The sequence below is a fragment of the Patagioenas fasciata genome, chromosome 5 (genome assembly GCF_037038585.1).
Source record: "Patagioenas fasciata isolate bPatFas1 chromosome 5, bPatFas1.hap1, whole genome shotgun sequence".
Classification (NCBI taxonomy): Eukaryota; Metazoa; Chordata; class Aves; order Columbiformes; family Columbidae; genus Patagioenas; species Patagioenas fasciata.
The window spans coordinates 60905100-60930362 of NC_092524.1; the positions used below are offsets into that span (position 1 = coordinate 60905100).

The window sequence follows — 25263 nt, forward strand, 5'->3', positions numbered from 1 at the left end:
TCATAAAGGCACCTAGAAGTGATTAATTTGTTACGAGAAACGGGAGCGCACCTTTCAAGCCACGACTTGGAGAACATTGGAACAACACTCTGCAGGTAAATGTGATATAAGGTGAGGTGGCCCTAAAATTGGGATGGACGCGGATGGTTTCTCAGAAGAGACTCTTGGATTTGAGAACACTGTGTAGACAACTTCCAAGAAACAGTTGGGTCTCTGGCACATGATGTGGCTATTTCTGTGCTAGACTAATAACGAGGAAACAAATGAAGTGATGAAATTAAGAGTCGACTCTGTGTCGGAGCACCAGTAACTCAAGAGAGCTCCAAAGCAGGGAGTATTGTGGGGATAAGTGAACTGGAAGCACATATGCCCCATTTTTTCCAAGCACTTTCACTGAGGAAAGGTGAGGAGGAAGCTGTGCAAGATGTGATTGAATAGCATCTCTATTTGAGAGTAAAGCTGCACATAGTGCATCGTTTTTATTTTCTTAAAGTCCACTTTTCACTTATATAGGAATGGCTTCTACTCTAACTAGCATATAATGTCATTCCTAAAAATAACTACATCAAATAGACAAATAGGTTTAACCCCAAAACCTTTGAACAACTGCTTACCGTCTCTATATTTAATTTTAAGAGGAAATAATCCTCTGTTAAAGCTGCTTTTCAATACAGTTGTTTTTCATATATAAGGTGGTTTAACACAATGGATATATCATATGAAAACAAACTGATGCTTGATTTTATTTTTCCCAGTACTGGTCCTGAATTACAAATTACTCTGAAAATTACAAGAAAGTTTCATGCATTTCCTAAAATTACTTATAGTTTTTTCTTAATTTCTTTTTCTCTTCTTCTTCTCAAAAACAACAAAACCCCCTGAGTACCGTCCTTAATATCAAGACTTGGCAGGAAACCATGAGACTTGTAGGAACCAGTCAGTGCTGTATGTTTTCTATAAAACTATAAGGTCAAGGTAAAGCTCGTGTGTGTTCTGTATAGAGACTGGACTCTGTCCTTTGAGTAATTCTGGAATCAGGAGATACTCGGTTGTGTAACACTCTCAGAGGAGGCTGGATAATAAGACTTTTACCATGGAGTTGAAATATGCACTTCCCTGGGCACTACAAGTCATAGGATGCTTGCATTGGAAAAACCCAGAACTAAACCCTTGGTTTGTGTAGTTTCATCAACCAAGAAGGCGAGAGGAGTGGCTTAGGGAATGGCAAGTACATTGGCCCCTTGCTTAGCCCTGCTGCCACATGCAGAACCAGTTTGGCTACCTGACCTGGAAGCAGTATGTCCAAAAAAAAAAGCAGCAAACAAGAGTCCTTTAAACAAGATGCGGTTTTGATGCAGCTTGTTACAACATTCAAGTTGTGCCAGAGGAGGTTTAGATTGGATATTAGGAAAAGTTTATTCACAGGGTTGTCAGGTATTGGAACAGGCTGCCCAGGGAAGTGGTTGAGTCACCATCCCTGGAGGGGTTTAAAAGACATGTAGATGACGTTCTTAGGGACAGGGTTTAGAGGTGGACTTGGCAGTGCTAGGTTAACGGTTGAGCTTGATGATCTTAAAGGTCTTTTCCAACAGAAACTATTCTGTGATTTTAAGGAGGATCGTACACCTGTACATCTGTATTCCACGATCTCCTGTTGTTCAAAGCTGGTATTTTGATAATAAACATTTAAGATATTTTGAACTCAATTGATGGTGATACGTTTAGTATAAAAACAATGTAAACCTTCCAAACAGAGGGCGGGAGTGCACATGTGTGCGGAGGCCGAGCGAGGCCCTGGCGTGCTCGGGGTGAGGGGACAATGCTCTCTCACCTCGGCACAGCCCAGGGGCCAGGCTGGGGCTCTCTCCTGGCTTGCAGCTGGAGCAGCAGCTGTGACCAGGGGCATGGCCACTGCCAGACATCATGGCACAGCACGTATGGGGAGCACAGCCTGCCTGAGACAGTGCTGAAGGGACTGTGAGTGGTGGCTCTTCCGTATGCTGCTCCTGCAGAGCTGAAGGGCTTCCTTTCCTCCTGCTGTGTTAGAGGGCCTGGTGTAGTCTTTTGCACTAAAGTAGACTTTTTCCACAGAGCATTATTCAGATGACTAGGAGTTATTAAATCTGAGGTACTGGTCTTTGTCCTCCTGCCCAAATGTCTCAGGTACTTCTGGAGCATCCTCAGGTGACCTGACTGACACACGCATTTTTTCAGCATATTCAGGTTCACTTCCCTGTCCTACCTCTTACCTCCTCCTTTTAAGCCTTCTCTTTGCAGGCACTGGCGCCTTCATGGCAGTCGATGAGGACAATGGTGAAGCTGCTTGTAGAACAAGCTGTTTATAACATTTTCCCTCTAATTTGAACTATTTTCCTACATCTTTCCAATCTTGTAATGTGCCTTAAGCTGCAATTTATACCAGTCTGAATTTGTCACCAAGGCAATATGTCAGCTTCTTAGGGTTTAAAAGGACAAAGCTACTTGCTTTCTGATAAATTCTGCATTCTTGCACTTAGGCTAACTTAAATTTTTCATCCTCTACAGTTCTCTCTGAATTAGAAGCTGTAATCATGTTTCCCCTTTTGCTGCTCACCTGTCCTCCAACAAACTGGCTTTCATAAAAGACCATGAATGGTGATTTTTGTGTTCTGTCTCCTAGGCTTCCTTCTGTTTAGCTTCATGATTTTAGAATAGAATAGAATACTTCAGCTGGAAAATTTTGGATATAAAAATAAAAAGAAATGTGTTCCTTTGGCACTGGTTATGTTTGAGACGGAAAGAAGTTACCAACCAGAGCTGAGAGTTGGGCAGTATCAGCAGGAACTCTTCTGCAGAAGTGGAGATGCACATAGATGCAGCCAAGATGATCTAGTTATTAAATCTTTTATGGTTTCATTTGCTGGTTTCTTTTCTTAAGTGAGAGGTGTTAGTCTGATTTTTCAAGTGACTGTTGATATTTGGTATCTGGTTCATGGATTTGTTTTGAAATAAGAAAGAGGTCTCAGTGTTAGTAATCTGTTAAAAATGTCAGTCTCTTCTCATATTGCAGCGGTATTGTCATCGTTCTACAAAACCAAACCATGATGAGATAAATTGGAACACTCAGACTTATTCTGAAGGTTTGTCAAGTTCTGGAGTGGGTAAACAGTTGCTTTGTGTTTGTTTTTTACAAGAAAAAAGCCTGTATATAATTGAGCTACTCTGTACAAAGTCTGTACTTCACAAAATGAAATAGGGGCATAAAGCCAAACCAGCTTTCTCTTTCATATTCAGATTCATAAAATGATATGATATAATATACAATATGCAGCCTTTCAAAATCAGCAACTTTCCAAATAAGATGCCTCTTCAGTTTAACATAAATGTGGGGGGTAAGGCTGGGGGAGGAAGGATAAATGTGCCTCTGCAGGAATTAGGACCAAGCTTCTGATGCCGGCTGTTTTTCAAAGAGGTCTGTCTCAACTGAGAGAGATGTGGAGATACTGGCTAAGAGCAGCACTCCCAAATGTGTTCAGGATAGAACAAGCCATGCCTTGTGCTGGACTTTTAACTTGCATTTTGAGGATTTTAATTTAAAAAAAAAAAAAAAAAAGGAAAAAAAAATCAAATTTCTCTTCTGTAAGCATGATGATAGACCTTAAAAAAAAAAAAAAAAAAGTCTTTCTTGATCACGTTATACAGACACTGAAAAAGGAGAATCGCTGCAAAACCAGAGCTTTGTGTCCCTGGGAAAGATGAAGTCTAGTACCTGAGGAGGCAGGAGGGAACCCCAAGGTGTCGTTTCACTGTACTCGTTTCTTCCCAGATCTAGAACTGCATTGGCCCTTGTCCTTCTAAACCCTCTGAGACCTGAGCATCTTCACTCCTCGTACCTTGACAGTAACAGAGCAGCTCCTGTAACTGAGATTGCTTGATACTGGTGTGACAGGAGGTATAAAATCAGGGAGAGTAATTGTGTTATCCCTGTTCTTCATATCTTAGATCTGTCATCATCATGGCTACATTTGCTGTGCTGAAATGGGTGCATAATCATTTTTTCTAAATGCAGGAGTATTGATAGGCAGCATACCTGGGATTATCTGCCTTAGAAGGTGTCAGAGTTTAGTAAACTGTGGTAAGTAGTTCTTTGTTGACAAAGCAGGTTTTAAACATCCTGATAAGTGTATATTGAAGGTATTTTTATTCCATTTCATGATATAAAAATGATGGACTTGCTACTTAGAGGCTGCACTTGTAGTTGGAATTGCTGGCATAAATATCTTTGAGAAAAATACAGAGCAAAGGTCCGTGTAGTGTATGTTGAGAAGTCCTATGTATCTACTTGACTATATGAAGTACACTTAAAATGTAAAAACGAAATATGGATGCATTTGGCTTGACTACAGAGATCTGGAGTTGGAGAAAATGTTTTGTGGTGTTCTTGATTACAATCAATTTAGTGAATAGTAGGTACCTTCTATTTAGAGTGGTATCTAAATTTTCTTGCAAGCTACATTGCTTTTTGTTCCCTGGGTCACAGTCCCCATAGAATACATTTCTCACTTGATCAGTAAATGGCTGCTGCAAAATTGAAGATACTTCTGTGTATTTGGATTGCTCTAATGTAACGGAAGGAGACCACTTCACAGTCTTGACCTCTGGCAATGTGAGTTAAATTGCTCTTCCTGAACAGGTGCTATTAGACAGTTAATTTTCAGGTTAAGTGCAGCAGTCCTTGTTTGTTGCTTGCAGTGGTGCTAGCTGAACTGCCCTGGGTTTGTAGGTTGGTAATATTTCTAAGTGTGCTGGTCTTTGCCCGAAGTGGTTTCCACTTTGCACGTGGCTGAATGATGAGATTCTGTTTGGCAAATGCAGTGCTTTCCCATCCAGTGTTGGAGATGCTTCTAACTCTCACTTTTGGTAAAAGAAGAGCTAACAGCCTGTACATATGCAAAAGCATTACTGTTTGTACCGAGCCTGTAGAAAGGCTGACGGGACGGCAAATCTGGAGGATTATCTTCAGTTTTGTCAAGATACCGACATTTTTGGTTTTTGCCTTAATTCTGGGACCTTCCAGTGTCAATGACAAGAGACCTGTCTTGTAAATAAACATAGTTCTTATGTTCCAGAAGTGCCTGCTAAGCATTTCCTTTTCTGCTTTACTAATGGTTACACTTTTTCTTTATTAATGCCTACTTTTTCCTGTGGTTTCCTTAGGGACTTCCCTCTAAACTTCCCATTAGACCTCCTTTACCTTCCTCTGTTTCCTCATTGCTTCTGAGGGGTCTTTTTTTTTGTGATGGCAGTTTTCGCTAATGATTTAGCAATCCTTTCCTTCATGATGTCAGACTGAAGCACTGTTAAACCTCACAGCACCCCACCGCCCCTTCCGTGTGCCCCAAAGACCCCAGCTGTAGGTCTTCTGCCCTGCTTGGGGGTTGGTGGTGTTGCACAGAGGAAAGCAGACAGACACCATTTGCTTTCCGTTTTCGTGCCCAGCCGCTGGAACTGCTGCAAGCAAAAGCCTCTCTCTGACTCTCTCCTCAGACTGCTGCAATTAGAGGCTTCCACTCCCCTGAAAACATTTTTTTTCAGGTACTTCAGAGATTTAATCAACAACATAAGTGATTTCAGCCTCGCAGAGAAGTGAGCGTTGCAGCCCTGATTTCAGGGTTTTTTCCATAAGCTCACCTGACTGCCCCTTGCATCCTCCAGGCTTCTCCGCTCTCTGCCAGGTCTGCCTGGCTTGGTTGTCACACCCAGGAGCCCATCACCAACCTCCATCCCTGCTGCCAGCAGGATGCCTTTCCCCCACAGCGAGCACTGTTTCAAGGCAGCAAACTCTGAACTTAATAAGTTTGGGGAGGGTTCCCCCTCTCTTAATGAGATTCAGCCTCACTTGATGATTATCAGCGCGGTTCTGCTGAAACAGTCTGCAAGCACGCGGCAGGCTCCGGTCTGAAGCCTGACAGATGTCGGTGTCTTGACAAAACTGAAGATAATCCTCCAGATTTGCTGTCCCGTCAGCCTTTCTACAGGCTCGGTACAAACAGTAATGCTTTTGCATATGTACAGGCTGTTAGCCCTTCTTTTACCAAAATAAAAGTTAAAAATGGACCTGAAGTATCATGGATGAGACTATTAGCTGATGTGCAAAGAAACAACCTGGTGTACGTTCCTCTGAAAAATTTTAACTCATTTATTTGTATATGATTAATTTTGATCCTTTCTATTGCTCATTATACATGGCAGAGGTCATCTTTAAAAAGTTGGGTTTTTTTTGATTGCTACCCATTTAAATCTCCGGAATTATCTTATAAAACCTAAAAAAATGTAGCTAGGTTACCATCCACATGCTATCACGCAAACATGCTGTCATAACTCCCGATAGCAACCATAGTTATGCCGACTAGTGCAGGGGGTTTCTCAGTGGTTTGAACAAGGCACATCTGCCTGTGCTCACTCAGCTGCATCTCAACTCAGCCATTACCCTCCCCCGAACTCATTTCATGAGATAAATATTGTGTTGTGAAATATGAAACTGCATGACTTTTTTTTCCCCTTTGGTCATAGTCACACCCACTATGTGAAACTAGCCTGTTGTAAGTACTTCTAGCACAGCCCTGTTAATTTAAGGAACTGATTCATCAAGCTGTGTTGCTTGCTCAGCTACTCCAAGCTGTTGTAATAGTGTTCCTTTACTTACCTCTCTACTCTGACAGCCATGTTGAGCTGGTTCTGGTTCGGTGTTTGCCTGCTCAGCTAATGGACAGGGCCCAGGAGTGTGCTGAAATGAAAGATTTAGAACCTATATTAATTCAATATTATTTTTTTTTCCCCAGCCTTTCAGCTGAAGGCGATGTGGATGGGCTGTATGCCTGGTACCTCGCTGGTGCAAACCTGGAGCAAGCTGGTTATGATGGCAGGAGTCCCCTACAAGTAGTAAGTGTGCATACGGCTGTACTCCATTTGGCGTGCTAGCTGTGTCAGTAATAACACACGCTGTCAGATAATATTAGTTTGGGTAAAGTAAATGCTGCTTTGGGGACTACAAACCGGATTAGAGTCTCTTACAAACTCAAGTCTGGTGCTGTTCCGAAGTAATAAATGGTTGGAGCCAGAATTTTCTCTCCTATGTCAGAGGAATTAAAATTTAAATTGGATTTTAATTATTTTGTGGTAACATATTTTTACTTCCCACAAGTAAGCATTTGCATGTCCTGGTGCACAGGATGGCAGGATTTATTCATCTTTCTACTTACAGGCAGAGGCTACCGGGCATAAGGAGGTTCTTGACTTCTTTAGACAAAAGCGGTGAAGAAGGTAAGGTCTTGTTTTCAAGTGCCAGATTTCTGGACTGTTCGGATCAGCATACACATGTATGAAGGGGGATTTTGTTCTTAAAGCCTTGTTCACCCTGGGCCATCCAGGCTCGGCTCCAGTCCCTGACTTGGTTTCTGATACTACTCTGAATACTTTAATCCTTTTTTGTAGAGTGGGGCTAATGTTTACTCCTCTTTCTGCCCGAGCCTGGAAGTGCTTTTTTATGGTGCATTCCACAGTGTGGTTCTGAACTTGGTTGGGAACAACAAAGCTACTGAAATAAAACCACTGAGGGCAGCAATGTCTTGTTCTCTTGGCCCATTGTGATAAATTGCTCCATCTTGCCTGAAATAGGGAAGAAAAATGCATTTTATCAGGCATGTTGCCAGGCCTGGTTTGCAGGGTGCCATGCCCACAGCCCGGGCTCGTACCCTTCTGGCAGCAGAGCCGCAGGGCCACCGCAGCCCTTGTGCCGCACAGCTCAGGAGATGCTGCCGTGGTACCCACAGCGTTTCCACCTGTACACTCCCTTTGACTTCTAACAGAGCACCGAACACCAACCCATCTCAGCATAACATAGTCAACCTCCACGGGAAACGTGGGGCAGGTTCTTAGCAGACAGGAGTTGGTCATTCTCCAGACGTAGCCTGCAGAAGGGTCCCTTTCAGCAGAGAGCTCTGCCGAGGGCTTGCTCCTCCTCTGGGCGCAGGACAGGGCAGTGCCACGGCCTCTCTCTTACTCAGACCTTACGCATAGCTGCCTTGTTGTCTCCGACACAGACTCCTAGTGCGAATCTCTACTAACACACGAGGTGTGTTTCTCTCACTGTGTGCGTGTGAGGCGGATGTGAGCCTCCCATTCAAAGCATCACATCTGACAAGCCTCTCTGTAGGAAACTTGTCTGGGCGTTTGACCTTCTCCAGTGCTGTGGTGTAACTGGAGGCATTTAAAACACTTGCCTTTCATTTCTCAGAACTCCTTTCTGATGCAATACCTTGTTGATTTAGATATCTCCAATATATTGGCAAGCCTAATCCCAATTTAAATATTGGGAGGATATGATCTCCTTTACTTAATAAAATTAACACAAAATTTAGTTAAAGGTTTTGCTGCATCCATGGCTACCTTGCCACTTGTGTGTCCCATTTCATCAATGAGATTGAATTCATGTGTATGTAAGTGGGAAACTGCACCTGGAACGATAGCATTTTTTCATCACTGTGAACTGGTCTAAATAAACATAGGGCAGAATCTGGCATTTTTTGCTTTCTTGTAAAGTTTTGATATTTTCTTTGTTTTTAGCTAGTATAGAAGCATTAGATATAATCACAGTCTTGAGCATTTAAATGGAATTTTTGCAGTGTCCAGGATGAAGATGCTAAAAAAACCTTCAGAATATGAGTTATGTTGCACAGGGTTTCCACTTTAAGGGAAATAAGTCTGCAGAAGTCACTTTTCTTTTGTAAGTGGGTAGTGAACATGCTAAATGCTCGAATTCTACACAGATCATCTCTTAATGCCATTGGACTGAGCCACCGGTGGTGTAGGCAGGCTGAAGGAAGCGTTCTGTACTGGGTGAGAACTTGCTTGGCAGGCTACGTGGTAATCTCTTCTGAGGGAGGTTTGAATACTGCCTAGTTTTAAACGTCCATTTTCTCATTCTCCAGAGGCTGTAGAAGATGGTCACTCCTCTTCAGAAATCCCAGTTTTGAACATTAACAGTGTTAAGCGGTTATGGGAGGAAAAGAGGAGAAGAACAACGGTAGCTGCACTTGGAGCATACAGGAAAGCTAGAGCTTAGAGATATGTTTTACTTACGATCACATTAATTTCTTTGGGGTTTTCTAAAAATGTTTTGCTGCCTTTTTTTTTTTTTTAATAGTTTGTGGGTTTTTTTAATGACATTTATGAGCAAGTGAAGCTGGAATGTATTGCCTTTACTGTACAAGTTCTGGTTTTAGAGAGGCCTTCTGAATGTTATGCCACCTTATGTTAAATGAACAAGCACAGTATTGCAGGAGCAGCAAACAATGCTGTGGTGAATTCATACCAAGAAAAAACATTGGATCGTGCATTTCTGGGTTTCAACTAATAAAATGTCTGAGGAACAATGTTGGTTTCACTTTGTCTGTTTTTTTGCAATGGTTTGTATCACTTAAGTTGCAATTACAGCAATTGTGAGTGTCAGTGCAAACAATTGAATCAGTCATGGGCATCTGCCTGCAGTTGTGTACTAATCTTCACCAATGTGTCACTATAAAACCTCACTTAAAATGAGTAGGAGGCAGATGCCATAAAGCATGTTTGTGGGGCTGTGTAAGTGAATTGATTGTTTTGTTTCTAATAGCATCTTTCCCACATCCTGAACAGAAAATAATCAAGATTGCTACATGCTGGACACATGAAATTTTGGACTGTAAATGTGATCTCAGTATTAACAAACCCCAAGCTTAAAGTCCCAACACTTTCAGACTAAGGAGGAAAAAAAAGTGATATGTATCTTTTCAGCTGCATCTACCCTAGAATATGTAAACATAAAGAATACTTCAGGCAAATGCATATGTTGGAGATGGCAACTTTTAATTTCACCTAGAGCTTCTGCAGTAATCCATGTGGATTTTCTATCTGCTTCATCTGAAGGGAATCTTTGAAGTGCAGATGGTTTTCTCTTTTTCCTTTTTATACTCTTCAGCCTTCCCACAGCTATTCTTATGGAGAAAAGCTGCGTGGACAACTTGCTGAGCCTGCTGGTATTGAAAGATTCCCAAGGTATGTTGCATATCAGAGCCTGTAAAACAAGGTAACTGTGCATGTAGTCTGAGGAAATGCTGTGTACGCTACAGTTCAAAACAAAACCATAAAAATGCATGAGTTTTTAATGTGAAGAGTTGTGTACTTCTTCACTGTGCTCACAAATATTACAACTATGCTGTCTCATTATTAAATAATTGTTGTTATATAGCAATAGACATACTTTAGATTGAATAAAGTTAAGACAGAATTAAGGAAATGAGATCTAACATAAAAAACCGGGTTTCAAATTCATCACCTTTTTGGTGTCTTATCTGTGAATACATAAAGACAATGTATGTAATAAAGTCGTACTTGTGAAAATTCTTACAATCAGGAGAAATACCATGAACAAGCTCTTCTACAGTATTTAGATCGGCTATCTTAATTCTTGCCTTATCAATAGTCTGAAAGTTGATGCACTGAACTAGGAAATCCCTGATAAACTTCCCTGCAAGTGACTTGGGATTGGAATTTTTTGTTGTTGTTAATGATTTCCAGATGCAATAATTTATCCCTAGCAGCATCCATTCTTTATTTCTGTACCAGAATGACTGAGTGCAACACACACAGAAGCATCAATATTTTCCTTATACCTTTCAATAAGGGTAGATTTGATCTACAGGAAACTTTCTGAACAATGATGTTCTTATATTTCTAAAATAAAACACCCATCTAAAGTACAAAACATACTTTTTTTTTTCTTTTGAACAAAGAATGGTATTCTAGTGCAAATTACTGAAATAATAGGTATTAATAGTAAAACTGAAGGAGATGGAAGAAAACACACAACCATTTTCTTTCTGCATATGAACCGGGTAAAGACAAAAATTACAACATTTAGAAATGTAATCTGGTAAGAAAACTTGTAGTTCAAAGTTCATAAAGTTAAAATGAAATTGTTTGGGTCACATTTACAATGTGAATAAAGCAGTATTAGCTTCTTTCTGACAAAGCTTTACAGAAATGTATATCCTATTAATGTGTTATCTTGGATAATATTCCTGCAACTTTATAAAAAATTTCCCATTTGTCTTATAAATATACAAATACCTAACAATGGTTTTAATGGCAAATGTATGAATGTAAATTTAACATTTATCTGAAAAAGAACTGTATCTCTTTGATATACATCGAAATTTCATTCCAGAACCGTAACAGTCTGTGTGCATTACGAGGAACTGTATAGGGTACTGTGATTTAAAAAGTGGCAAAAATCACCCAGTCAAGGCCAGAAACTTCAGCTCTCGTTTCATTGTCAGGGACAAACTTCCATACCGCTTTAGAGATCCTGTGTTTGTCTTGTTGATCCATTACACCATTTGCTTTGTGCAGTGGATTTAATGATAATAATTACACTCTCTGTGATAACTCCCAGTCTTATAATGAACCTGTTTGTGTGTAGTAACCCGCAAGCTTTACATCATTATTGGTCAAAAGCAAAATCTTGTTATTAGTATGGAATGAAAATTCTACCTATTTGTTTTAGTTACTATAAGCAGTTGAGTGTCTTTCATTAGTTAAAGTATGCTAGACATTCCAGGGGCAGCTGAACTGTTAAAACATCCTGATTTTTCTCCTTCAGATCATCCCTGAAAAGATCAAACACACTCTTCTTGTTGTCCAGCCACGTTCTGCTTGGTAAAGGTTTGCAGATGAAGCAGCTGACCAGGGCCATTATTAATGCAAACACGCTCATTCTATTGCCAGGACAAGCTGTGGATCCATTTCATGACTTCTGTAACAGCTTTTAATTGCGGTCACCAATTATGTCCATGTGCCCTTTCATATCTACGTGCAGTTATAGTTTGTTCAGTCAAATACGTACTGCAAGGACCATCTGCAGATCTGTGCTTGATACTTGATACACAGTACACCTTGGAATAGCCTGGTAGAAGTTGGACAAAATAAGTTTTGCGTTCTTCTGGTGGAGAGAAGCGTGTGATATTTTTTAGTATCAGTTCTTAATGCTTATTGAAAAATAAAGATGACATTTCAGTTTCTGTTAGGAAACAGCAGTGGTTCCCATTCTTTTCCAGCCTCAGTGTAATAACACGAGTGTTCAGGCTGTGGCTTCCCTTGCCCGATAACAGCATCAGCAGGTGAAACGCTGTACCAGGAACGAGCTCCTGAGGCAGCCTGATAGCACCTGTGTGTCAGAGGGGCTGCTGCTTGTCTGTGACCACCCCGTTAAACAGCACAATTGTGTGCATGATTTCTGCAGTGACTATACAACAGTAAAAAGGCATGGTCAGTAATCTGAGATGTGTAGCTGCTGCACAAATGTTGGTTTTGTTTCCAGCGTTGGATCTTTTATGTCGCAGTGGTGCTCTGGGAGCGAATGCTGGTGCTGGAACCTCTGCTGCCTCTCCACGGAGGAGACGCTGTGACTGCCTCCTGTAAAAGTCAAACATTACATCAATTCTACAGCTTTCTTCACTTGAAAGACAACACCCAGCTTCCACTGCTTCTTTTTCCTAACGATCCAGCTAGTGTTGCCAAGGGATAGGGATGAGTTGGCCTATGTCAGCACTTCTCTAACACTGCAGAAAGCAGAGATTTGCACAACTAACTTGTCCAAGTTCCTGTCTGATTTGAGTTACAACTTTCCTCTCCTGAATGCAACCACTTTCTTTTTGCTAATGTCTGAAAATATTAAGTTTCCCTTTGGAGACTCTCTTATAAAACTTTTGTGATGGAAGGGCATTCTTAATTGTTTGAAAAATCAGCATGCGCTTGCTTCTTGGTAAACTGTTAACATCTGTCAAGGCTGGCTGACCCACTGACAGATTGACTGTGTCTGATCAGTCCTTGCTGAATTAAATCAGCTGTTCAGCAAGGCTTCAGTATCTGCTCGTTCTTCTTAAATTGCTAAATAACTCAAATTCTGCACATCTTAAATTAGAATTGCTGTACTATAGCATGTTTTGTACACAGATTTTGGTACTCAGCAATGGGTGATAATGAAATCTCTCATCTGTAACTAAACCCCTTTACCCTCCTTGAATCAGAGTTTCTTTATTTGCAGTCTTCTGAATAGTGTGATGTACTGGGATTTTTCCAAAACTGTTGTGATCTAGTTGGGAGATTCCTCCATCTTTAAGGTGGGTCCAAGTAGTGAAACGACTGAGGGAAATGTATCCCTTGTACATAGAAGGCAAAGCGCACCCAGTTCCACTTACATACGAAACATTATAGGATCCATAGCATGAGCAAATTCAGCCATAGGTGTAATCCCCTTCTCTAGGTACCTATGTGCATCCCTGCATAGGACCTACCACAGCAGTGTAAGAAATGAAATGCTTTTAGTTTCCAGCATGACAATTTGATCACTGAGATAAACCTGAAGTAAACTGTATGATGGGTGAAAACAAGAAATCGTTAACAACTGATCAAATGTGCCCAGCATATGCTATCACAAGCATTGCTGGTACATCTGTTTCTCTTCCAAGTGGACTCTATCAGCAGTATAATCATCTTCTAGACTAGTAAGACTAGTCTTTCCATGATTCTTTAACAATGTTCTATGAGTGTGGTGATTGATTGCATGGCTGTAACAAAACTTCCATTTTAGTGACTCTTTTAGAAAAGCTACTAATGTAGAAAGCTTGTAAGATATGTAAAATACTCTACAGAACCATACAAATGAATCTGTGGGACTCAAATGTTGCCACCTTAGATAGTCTGAGTCAGAACAAAATCTGGTACTACCAGATTTATTATTTGTGCAAAGCGTCTACCTGAAAATTACTGTAGGAACTTCATTAGACATACATTTGTTTACCTGTGATCAGGTGAATGGGAAGAGGCAGAAGCCTGCATCTCAGGAGTGCAGCTGGAACAGGTATCCTGCATCACAGCAACAAAATGAAATGTCTAGCATAAACCGCACAAAATAGCACTACTTAGTGTGGCTCTATTTGGAAGGGTTGATACAAATCTCATGGTCAAAAGATTTGGTCCTCGATGTCCAAATCTATGTTGACGTCTGACTAAAATTGCTGCTGACATAACAGGAGGATATAAGAGACGAAGCACAGACTCCTGGCAGGCTCTGTTGGCAGGGGAGAGGCAGGAGAGGCAGAAGTAGCAGAAGAGGCATTGCCCCTTTCCCCCTCACCCAGCTCTGCCCGGTCTCACCTGTTCAGGCACGCTCAGCTGTTGCTTATCTTGCGCACTCCCACTGGGGTTTTGAGCTCCAAGCCGACACCTCCCTCCCACCCCGGGATGCTGCACATCAGAGGGAGATGTCAGCCAAATCCATGGGCAGGTGCCAACCAACAACATCCTGCAGCTTCGCTCCGCAGCCTCCTCCGCGCACGGGTGCTGCCAGGCTTCGGCAGAGCGGGACCTGGTGCATGGCACATCGCACGACCAGCCAGGAAAAGGCTGAGAGATCCTTCTCTGTCTTGCAGCAGCAATAAATATCACAACAATAAATAACCACTGAATTCCTTCAGATCTTCTGGGCTTCAAAATACGTTCAAAATGGGACCAGAATGGCCAGGGGAGATGTTACCTGGCCAGAAGTGCCTGCTTAAGAGCATGTGCAGCACTTCTGAGCACAGATGAGCTCCATTAATTACATGTTTATGTGCACAATAAACCTGTTTCTTCTGTAGTGCCGCTGTTGTAGATCCTATTAGGCTCTTGTGCTTGGTGTTCAAGAGTCACAGATGCTGATTTTTAGAGCTTACAAGTGAAATCAGATGAGACTCCATGCAGTGAAAGGGGCAAGAGAATTACAATAGTGTTCGTTTACATCCGCTGGTTATTTCCACACCTTGATTTCCAATTATTTAACATTAAATGATGAATTCTTAGCACAGAAGAGGAATGACAGTCCTGGCAATTCAGTAGTAATGGTTGCACATAGCAAAGAAAAGAATTTCAGGGTAAAGTAAAATGAATCTTAATGTCAATCTTTTGCTGAGAGATAAGGAAGTTATCACAATCAGAACAGAGTTGTAAATTAATCCTGTCATATGCAAGAAGCTGCTGCGCTGGGGAGATTCTGTGATGGTGATGCCTGTGCATGAATCATTACACTCGCATCATTTGGGGGATTGGACTAGATGATCTTTCGAGGTCCCTTCCAATCCCAAACATACTGTGATACTGTGATACTGTGATTCAGACTGTGTGACTTCCTTCCTGGATGTGTTTTGCTGTGGATCTTTGTGACCAGGGCCCAGTAAAAGTAGGATTTCCATATATCAAATGTATTTCTGTGGCACATCTGAATTTCTGATTCCCACCGAACACTGAGTTTGGGGTGACTGATTCCCAGCACTCTTGAGGCAAGACATCCAGCAGTGATCTCTGCTGTAGCCTGTAGAGCTCCAGGGCTTCAGGACAAAGATGATGGTCTGTTATCTCTGCTGCCTGACAAGAGTGTGATGTGAAATAAGTCAGTTTATTTCCTTGGACCACTCTAACCGAGCTCTCTGCCCACAGCTATGTCACCATTCACCACTGTCGTTTGGAAAGTTCTACATTCAAGGACATAAAACCAGAAATACGAGATGTTGCTAAAAATTGCCATGCTACTTCAGTGCAAAGTAACACTCTGTATCTTCAGTGGCTTGAACCAACACATACTTAGGAAATCTCAATAACTGGTCAAATAATTTGTAATTCCTTCCTTTCTGATGGCTTTATTGGATGGAACACATAATTCTGCCAACTCTGAAAAAACAGCTGGTTGGTGAACATGAAAAATAAAGTTGGTACAAGGTTTGTGATGGCCATCACAATTAAACATTTTAATCAATTATAAAGTTATTAAAGTGCATGTAGTGCACAGCTGCTAATCTTAAATATGAAATTGTTGACTGAAATTTTCAGAAAAAGCTAGAGATTTCAAATGTCAGCTTCCAGGGTCTAGCATGAACCTTAAAGGTGGAATAGAAGTGGCTGGTATTTTATGAAAATCAGCTCCTCTTACAGAGTCAGGCACCTGGGAAGTGAGGCATTCAAAATTACTGGTCATGTCAAAATCTTGTTCACTGGCTATTTAATTTGTATTTTTATTTCAATTTTTTTTTTTAATCAAAATACAATACACACACACACAACGAGGAAAAAAAAAAAAAGGAGAAAGAAGAATTGATTGTGAAAAGATTATAAAAAAGTAACCATGAGACCAAACTTTCCTGCAATTTTGTACGAATACTACAGGGATTGTTTATCCAGAGCTGATTGCAAAACAGGACTCAGTGGATTCCATTTCTCATACGCAAATCTCTAGCTGTCATCTCAACGGCACTGCTGTGGCTCCTGAGCTTCCAGTGGGAAGTCATGGCAAAGTGTCACCTACACCAGCACTGCAGAAGTATCTCCTCATTGTTTGCAACATGCTTTTCCTAATGTTTTTAGGGCTTCTAGTGCTGGAGTTGAAGCTGCTCCTTAATATCGAGCTCTCACACAGAATCACATAATCACAGAATGTTAAGGATGGGAAGGAACCTCAAAAGATCATCCAGTCCAATCCCCCTGCCAGAGCAGGAACACCTAGATGAGGTTACACAGGAAGGTGTCCAGGCAGGTTTTGAATGTCTCCAGAGAAGGAGACTCCACAACCTCCCTGGGCAGCCTGTTCCAGTGTTCTGTCACCCTCACTGAGAAGAAGTTTCTTCTCAAATTTAAGTGGAAACTCTTGTGTTCCAGTTTGAACCCATTGCCCCTTGTCCTACCACTGATCATCACTGAGAAGAGCCTGGCTCCATCCTCGTGACACTCACCCTTTACATATTTGTAAACATAAATGAGGTCACCCCTCAGTCTCCTCCAAGCTAAAGAGCCCCAGCTCCCTCAGCCTTTCAATGCAGCCTCTCGATGCAGAGGCTGATGGATCTCCCAGGATACATCCCGCTTGACAGCTCATGCGCCATCTCTGCAGCACAAGGATTGTTTTTCACCCTTTTTCCTTCCTCTTTTCTTTTTTCCAGCTGCTGCTGCACAGGTAATTGTACCCACTGATCCAGCATCAAGTGTGCAAAGCCCAGAGGTCTCCTTATTCTACGCATTTTATTAAAACAACTGATACATTCAACAATTAAATCAGATATTTGAAGAACTGAAAATTTACACTGTTATTTACTTCTAGCTATTGTGCTACTGTATACAGATGAAGCTTGACTTCAAAAAATTCTCCCAAAGATGGAATAAGTATATTAATTTATATAATGTAATTTACACAGTTAACTGCTGGAATGAACAAGATGCTAAATCAGAGCAAGGAAATTGGTGAAGTGTGGTATTACGGGCTAAATTAGTATTTAACCTCTGTAGTGCTCAGGGATGATGAACTGTCTGTTTAGATAGAGCGTATGAGATAAAAACTCCTCTCCTGTTAAAATGATATTTTGGATTTAATCAAAATTTTGTGCATACAATGGTGCCATTTTCCAATAAACTTTGAATTCTTCACACAAAGATGTTATCCATATTTTAATTTCTAGCATGTCTTTATTAATTCAACTACTGAACAGCAAACCCACAATCTTTCTAAAAGTTGTTGGCTGGAAAAACACCCCACTGTATATATCTGTATATCTTTATCAATAAATCACTTGATGTAATTTAGGCAATCATTCTCAAAAGGCTTTCTATTTGTGAGGAAGAACTAGGCCATGTCCCAAGGTGTTTATTACTGCAAAATAAGTTACTATCAAGCTATTATTATGTTCACATGTGACAGGTAGTGGGATGTTATATTGACAAACGAGTTTGAACCAACTGAAGTAAACAAGAAGTTGGCCCATCAGTGTTTGCTATGAACATACAGAAGGCTGATTTCCCAGAGTGGGAGAAAATCCACTTGCAATGGGTTTTTTTCCTGTTGACCAGACTGAAGAATATGACAGGTACTTTACAGGACATGTCAGACTCCAGGTCTTTGCTTAAGAAACTTCCAACCTAATTTTACAGGAGCAATAATGAGCAAGAAGAGTAAGTCCGTAGGGAACTGATGAGGAAGCAAAAAATGATAGTAAGCACCCTGTCTGGGCTTAGTTTGTATGATGGATTTATTTTATGTTTAGAATTGTCAGATAAAACATGTTGGAGTACAAGGAACAGTACTTTGGTTTGTCCCATGGCCTTCCAAGATATTATCTGTGGAATAAGGCATTGGCGGGAAAGTATTGGGATGTTTTGCCAATGGAGTGTAGGCATAGTGATGGATAATAATAATAGCACCTCCCAGTCTTTTTTAACAACGTAATTTTTTTCAAAGCACAACCTCCTTGCAATATAATCTTTGTCTTGTTACCAGAGTATTCACAATCTTCCATATTCTGCCATGCAAACAGCACACCCTTTTATGTCCTCCCACAAGCTTACCCTTCATCTTCACTTCCTCCAAGGCCAGCTCTTTGTCTCTTAAAATCACCCTTGGCATTATGTCTCCTTTTGTGCTGCGTTCTTTGTTTAACACTATAACACCTCATGAGTATTTGCTTCCCCCCTCCAAGAAAACTCCACCTGCTGTACAAGGTGTTCGAACCACCATGTTCCACATCATAACATGCTCTTCCTCCAGGTTTCAGGGTTGTCAGTGCAATCAGAGAGCTCTCAACATCTAGTGTGACGAGTCCACGCTGGCGGGGAGCGTAGTCCTTTGTATTGGGTTTGTGCTCCTGGGCCGCAAAGACATGGGGAAAACACCTGCTCTTTGCTTAACAGGGCCGTTTATTGTACTGTGGTCCCTAAAAAAACAAGCACAGAACTACTGTAGATATGCAGTTGAAAAGAATAGGATATAAATGATACCTAGTTTAACCATCAATAGAAATTAAGGACGAGTTACTATTCCTTCTAATCCAACTAATTTTTTCTCTCTGTACAATTTCAGAATAAATTCTATTATTTTAATGCTTCAAGCACCTTTTGTACCTTCATGGGGAAGAACAATTAATAGATGGCTTGTCCCTTGCACAGTTCTATCTGTCCATTTCTACTGTTAGGCACCTCTACTCTTCTACCTTTTAAAGCCGTCAGTCCATTCTGTGAGACTCTGCCTAACTAAGGGAGGTAGCAGGATGTTAACTTTCTTACTTTTATAATTGGGGGTATACAGGTGAGAAACAGAACTTACCTAATAAATACATAAATAAATTAAATGTACCTTTGCCCACTGCTCTCTAACATGTAAGGTACTTAAAGAGTATATTTTTCATACTAGTGATCTAAGGGAATGTATACATTGACGAGATGCATCCCTTTAAGATAACAGAGTTCACTCTAGCCACTCCTTGGGCACTCCTTATGAAGAAGCATGAGACCTGTACTCTCTTTTGTTATATTCTTCCCTGGAAAACAAAACAAAAACTTAAAACATCCAATCAATAAAACCACCAACACTTATTTAAAAAAAAAATCAAAAGCAGAAGATGATTAATCCTGCCTAACCCCCATATGGGTTCTTGTTCCTCAGCTCCCTGTGGCTACCCCAAGCAATTCCCCACTTGTGGCTCAGAGTCCTTCTTTTAGGGACCATCAGCCAGGTGTGTCTGTGCCTGGACCAGAAAAGTTATGGGATCCCCAGGGATTATATATCTCACCAGTGCAGTGGTGGGTTCTGACTGGTTAGGCTGGAAAGGGCTTTTTCACCCAGTTAGTATGGACAGTCAGGTTATTATTTAGCTGAGTGATACTGTGGAGCCATGGGTGTGGGTGTGGGTGCGGGTTTTTGTTTGTCAGGGGCAGGCAGGTGTTGGCAGTATTGTTAGTGAGGGATTATATATAGAATACAGCCAGCGTGGTCACGCTGTGCACACTGTGTACATCACCAGCAGGAGTGGGAGACCTACGACGCCGTGTCATAAAACAAATTACTCTCCTCACTGTGTGTAAAGAGCTGCCTTGTTTCCAAAGGCATCCATTGATGCCAAGGACCGAGATCCCCTTTGAATTAACTCACAAATAGTGTATCCTCCTCTATCTGAGGCAAGCAAATATCCTTTTGGGAGAAAGAGAAGGTTCAGAAAACCTTTACACATTGGGCTGCTTAGAAGAAGGCACAAAATTTTCTGTGTTTGAGTCTGAGAGTGCAAAGCAGAACAGCAGGAGCTGGTTTTACCAAAGTGGACTGAAACGCCTCCAGCCTAGATCCAGGGAGTTTCTTCAGCATGAGGTTTGCATAGGCTCCTAGAGCAACCTGTCTGCTCCTGCTTCTGGTGCGAGCACCACGTTCACACGAGCTGTGCTGGAATGGCTGTGGTGCGGCCATGAGAGCTGCTCCATCCCCTGCTGCTCCATGATGCCTGTGCAGGCATTTCTTCCAGGACTGGCTTGAGTCTCCTATATACCTTTAAAGGGCCAAAGATCACAGGATCTGGAGCACCAAAATTCATACACAGCACTTAGACAGTTCTTTAAACATTCAAAGCACTATATAAACATTAGTGAAGCCTCATAAGATGAGGCAGGTAAGCATTATCTCTCCCTCTCAAGGTGTGGTGAAGTGACTTGGCTGAGGCTGTAGGCTGAGTCACTGGCAGAGCAGGGTTTACCATCCACATCTTTTTGAAATGGTGTCTCCTGGGCTGGCTGGTGAGAGCAGTGTGTGGTCAGGCAGCCTAGCGCCACCACCGACTGGCATCCCCGCTGACACCACTGGGAAGCCTCCTGTTCGGTTTTCATAAACCTGGCCCAATGTGGCAGGGCGTGGAGGCCTTTCAGCTCACCCCAACAACATGGCTTGGAAACCTTGGTGAACTACATTTCATCCCTGTTCTGTTGATGAAGAGAGTAAAACTGAGAGGAATTAATTGAAGAAGCCCAAACTCAGAGCCGGTGGCTCCCCGAGTCACAGCTACATGCTTGACGAGGAGCAAACAGCCTGTTTTTGGAAGTTCAGGGCATCTTCCCCATTAGGTGCCCAGCACCTCTGAAAATCAGGCCCTTCTTCGCATTGTTATGGTTTCTTAGTCCTGCCTTTCTGAAACCAAGCGGTGTGATTTTCACAAGGTCATGAATGCGCAGCAGCAGAACGTGAGCTCCAAAAAGGCAGGTGCTCCCCAGTGGGGACTCCTCAGATGCCTCACCTGGGGAAACAGCAGCAGGGCTGTGGGGAGAGCAGGGAAAGGCGAAGCGAACTCAGCACCCAGCATGCAGCAGAGAGTTTCTCACACAATTCCTGAGAAAACAAAACAAAACAGCACCACCACAACACAAAAAAACCCCAATACACTCAGGAGAGTAAAGCTAGCAGCAAAGGCTTCCAGGCTGCGGGGACTATACAGCGTAACCCTTCTGAAGGGCAGAGCAGCACATGGCAATGCCGCCATTCCACACAGGAATGTTGGGGGGCTTTTGCAGATTGCCTTCCACAGGGAACCCCCCATCTTTCTGAGAATATTGGCCGCCGGGATGGATGGAGGAGAGAGCTGGCTCCGAACACCAGGGAAGGTGGCAGGAAACTGAACCTCTCCACCTGCCCCGGGCCAGGCTGGGCGGGAAGCAGCCTTCATCACCAGGCGCGATGCCACGGCTAGCATGGAGCCTGGGCCAAGGCGGGCATTCACACTGTGGCGACGAAATGCCCCAGAGAACGTGACGGGCCGGTTTAGGGCTTTTTTTGTTTTGTTGTTTTGGTTTTTTTACGGCTGGCAGCCAGGCGAAGGGAGCCGAGAGGGTGCCAAGGGCAGGCGGCCCGGCAGCGGCAGCTCCTGTCAGGAGGGTGTAGGGTGGAGTCTCTCACCTCCCGGAGCCACCTCCAGCTTCGGCGAAACCTGTCGAGCAGTTTCCCCCCGGTGACAGGGCGGAGAGCGGGCGGGAGGGGAGGAAACGCGCCGCTTCGGAACAGGTTTGTCCTTTTCTACCTGCTGACGTTTGGCCGCCCCAGATGATGGCTGGAAACAAAACCGCCCCGTCAGTGCGAAGGCAGCCTGGAAAAACTGGTCGTGTCAGGGGCGAGGGCTGCATTCCTGGCTGCCGCGGCAGGGGACGGCTCATCCACCGCGAGGTACCCGCGCGGGTATAAAAGGGCCCCGCACGCCGAGCCGCGGCACAGGGGCGGCCGCGGCGGGGGAGCGGCTGCGGGGCGGCCGTCCCGGCTGCCTCCGGGCTGGGTCCCCTGAGGAGAATGGCTTTTTTTTTTTTTGGTCCTTTTTAGACTTTTCTTTTTCCTTTTTTATTTTTTTTCTTTTAAAAGAAAGCTTTTTGCCTCCAAGCTTTCAAAACCCCAGCGCAAGGCCGGGGGGATGTTCGCGGGACGGTGGCCATGAGTAAGTGGCGGCGCTGAGTGAAGAGCGGGCGGGCGCGGAGCGCAGCGGCGGGCCGGGCCGTGCCGGGCGCTCTCCCCGCGGCGCTGGAGCCGCCGGCCAGTGCCGTGTGTTTTGTCTCGTTCCCCAGGTCCGCCGTGGCGAGAGGAAGAGCCAAGCCCGGGCCACGAGCGCGTCCCCGTCCCGCGCCCCCGCGGACCGCGGCTCCGCAGCCTCCTTGGTGCAGTGGTTCTTAACAGTTCAACAGTTCTCTATCATAATTGTGAAATGTTTAGGACCACTTGACCAGCGAGGCCCGGGCATCGGGCCGGCAGCGGCGGACGAGCGAGCTCCCTGGCGCCGCCGGAGACCTGCAGCGCCGGGCGGCACCGACGGGCCCGGCCCCCGGCCGGAGCGACCCTCCGGAGCGGGGGGAGCCGCTGGGCCGGGCCGGCGGCGGGGAGGGGGCGGCCCCGGGGAAGGTGGGGGCACACGGCGGGAGCGGAGCGGCCTGGCCTCGCCGCGCCTTGGGCCCGGAGCACCTGAGCCGGGAGGCGGAGGGCCCGGGGCGGCAGGCGGAGCGTGTCGTGCCGCAAGACGCGCCGCTCGCCGTGGTACCCGCCCGGGGTGGCAGGAGGAGTAATGTCAGTGCAAGCGCTAAAAAAAAAAGAAGTTTAGCATGTGCTGTGCGAGCGGAGGAGTTTAATGTCTTAAAAGGAACAGGTAGGATAAACTCTGCTGTCAGCGGGCTCTGTTACAGGCAGCCGGTTACACTTACGGTGTGACTGTTTGTTCTCTCCTTTATTCCACCCATCTATCGAAACACAAAGATTTAAAAATCAGATTGCCTTTGATTTTCCAGGCTGAATTCTTCAGAGGCTTCCCACCTTTCCACTGGTAATACGTGCAATATCTATTCAGTGATAACACTTTTTTCCCCCTTTTATTTAGGACAGTGTAGCCTTTATTCTGTGCTGGTTTAGACTGTGTTTTCCGTGTATACACTTATTATAGACAGTTAAAGGATTATCTGGATTTTCTGTCCTACCTTCAGTAGAATGACTTTGGTGGGTATCTGCTTTTAAGACTGTTGCATTGATGGCCTGGTTTGAAGGTCTGTGGACTTAATCAAGTTGGATGGACCTTATCTAGAATGCTGGATCTTTCAAAATACAGCTGAAGAATGTTGAGTCTTTAAAAAGTGGAGGAAAAAAAATCTGGAAACACCAATACTGCAAACAATTTATTTTTCTTGTAAACGGGTACCTTTGTAAATTAGAAGTTCTTCTTACCTTGTGCTCATTCTTCTCACCTCTACCCCAAATATCAAAGGGAACTGGAAATGTGTTTGGTTTCTTTTTTCTTCTTACTTTTTGAACTTGCATCTAAATAAAACAGGCAACAGACTACTTCATTAAATGGATTTTTGCTGCTTTGAATTTGACCAAGGAAACTTAGTGAGCCTGCCTATGTTCATGTTTCAAACCTTAAAAACTAACAAGGTGTATATATGTATTCTCACCATCACTTCTGTGGTATTGTGTTTGTTTCAAAAATATGCCATTTGGCATTAACATGAGATGCACAAGTATTTTTTGTAGGTGATTGTGGCCTCACTGAAGTCAAGAAGAGTTCTGATGTTGCCTGCAATTGTGCTGTGATCTGCAGAAGAAGAGCTTCCAGGAGAAGCTGGGAATATTTGAAGAGTAGGCAAGCCTGATATGTAAAAATGTTTCTTGGGGACAGCCTAGGAAAAGCGTGATTTTTACCTACTGCTGTAACTCAGAACAAGTTAGGCAAGGTTAATTACAGCATAATAACGTTTAATATAGCTGGGAATGAGGGTATGGTGGCTGCTAGCAGTGTTTCTCAAACTGCAAGGCTGGCCTCCTTAGGCAAGCTTACACAAGCCCAAGGCAAATGGAAAAACACACTTTGTCTGGGACTTGGCAAAGGTAGAACCCCCACATCTATTAGCGATGATTCCACATTTGCCAAGGCAAAAACTGAAATGCTCTCCCAAGGAAAAGATTAACGACCTGTCCCACTTAAGGGTCTGATGATTCAATGCCATTCTGTCTGGGTTCTAATATATGGCACTCATTATCACAGTCTCTGAGCACCTCCCAAATATTTAAAAAGAAATAACGCTAGTGTTCTGCACACACAGTTCTCATTAATTTCAGTGGGTGTTGTGAATGTTTAAACACAGCGGAGCCCTGAAGAGTTGAAAATAGACTTGCAAAACACACTGTGGGTTAGATTCACAGCTGGCTTGAATTGGCACTACCCTGTTAACTTGAGTGGAGTTACACTGATTTACACCAGCTGGGATTTGACCCAGTGTTTTTCTCTCCTGCCCTATCTCCAGTTGATAGGTCTGATTCTCTGAGCTGGTTGTATCCAAGCTGTCCACTGGCTTTAGTAAGAATACGAACTGTACAAGGCAGGGTTTCCTGGTTCCAGGGAATCCTCTTTGCTTTTCTTAGTACAGCTCAAAATTATGTAAGTGTTGGGGTTTTTTTCCTCTGTTTGAGGGCAATGTGCCCTGAAAAAGTTTGAAAGAAACCTGTCTGGTAGGGATAAGACCAGAGTTTGGGTTTTTTAAGGACAGTGTCAATCATTCTGGAAGAGCAAACCTGTGGAGGAGGTTCTTGCACAAAGAAAAGATCTGAATGTTCTTGTACTGGGTTGTCCCATGTCAAGACAAACCTCTGCTGATTACTTGTAGAAACTGATGTTTCATTATAATCCATGACTGAAATTGGAGAACGTCACAACGTTACTGGAGCATCTGTCTTATGTGTGGCATTTTAAAGTATGGAACCAGGTTGACTTCTAACCATTGTTTTTCCTCTCAGACTGGATGAACTCCTGATGACAGGCTTGTAGTTTTCATAAACTGGCAGTGAGCCATGGGGATGAACAAACAAACAAACAAAAATCCCCAACAAATATGCAG

The 25263-nt window shown here is 43.2% G+C and overlaps 1 protein-coding gene across 1 annotated transcript in view; it reads left to right on the plus strand.

Annotated features, from left to right (window-relative positions):
* ASPG (asparaginase) overlaps nucleotides 1-9413 on the plus strand; it is a 47467-nt gene extending 38054 nt beyond the window's left edge. The window contains exons 13-16 of the mRNA XM_065839096.2: nucleotides 9-95; nucleotides 6822-6921; nucleotides 7244-7302; nucleotides 8970-9413. Coding sequence (XP_065695168.1) covers nucleotides 9-95; nucleotides 6822-6921; nucleotides 7244-7297 — 241 coding nt within the window. The 3' untranslated portion in view covers nucleotides 7298-7302; nucleotides 8970-9413. The remainder of the gene's footprint in view (nucleotides 1-8; nucleotides 96-6821; nucleotides 6922-7243; nucleotides 7303-8969) is intronic.
* The last annotated feature ends 15850 nt before the right edge of the window (nucleotides 9414-25263 follow it).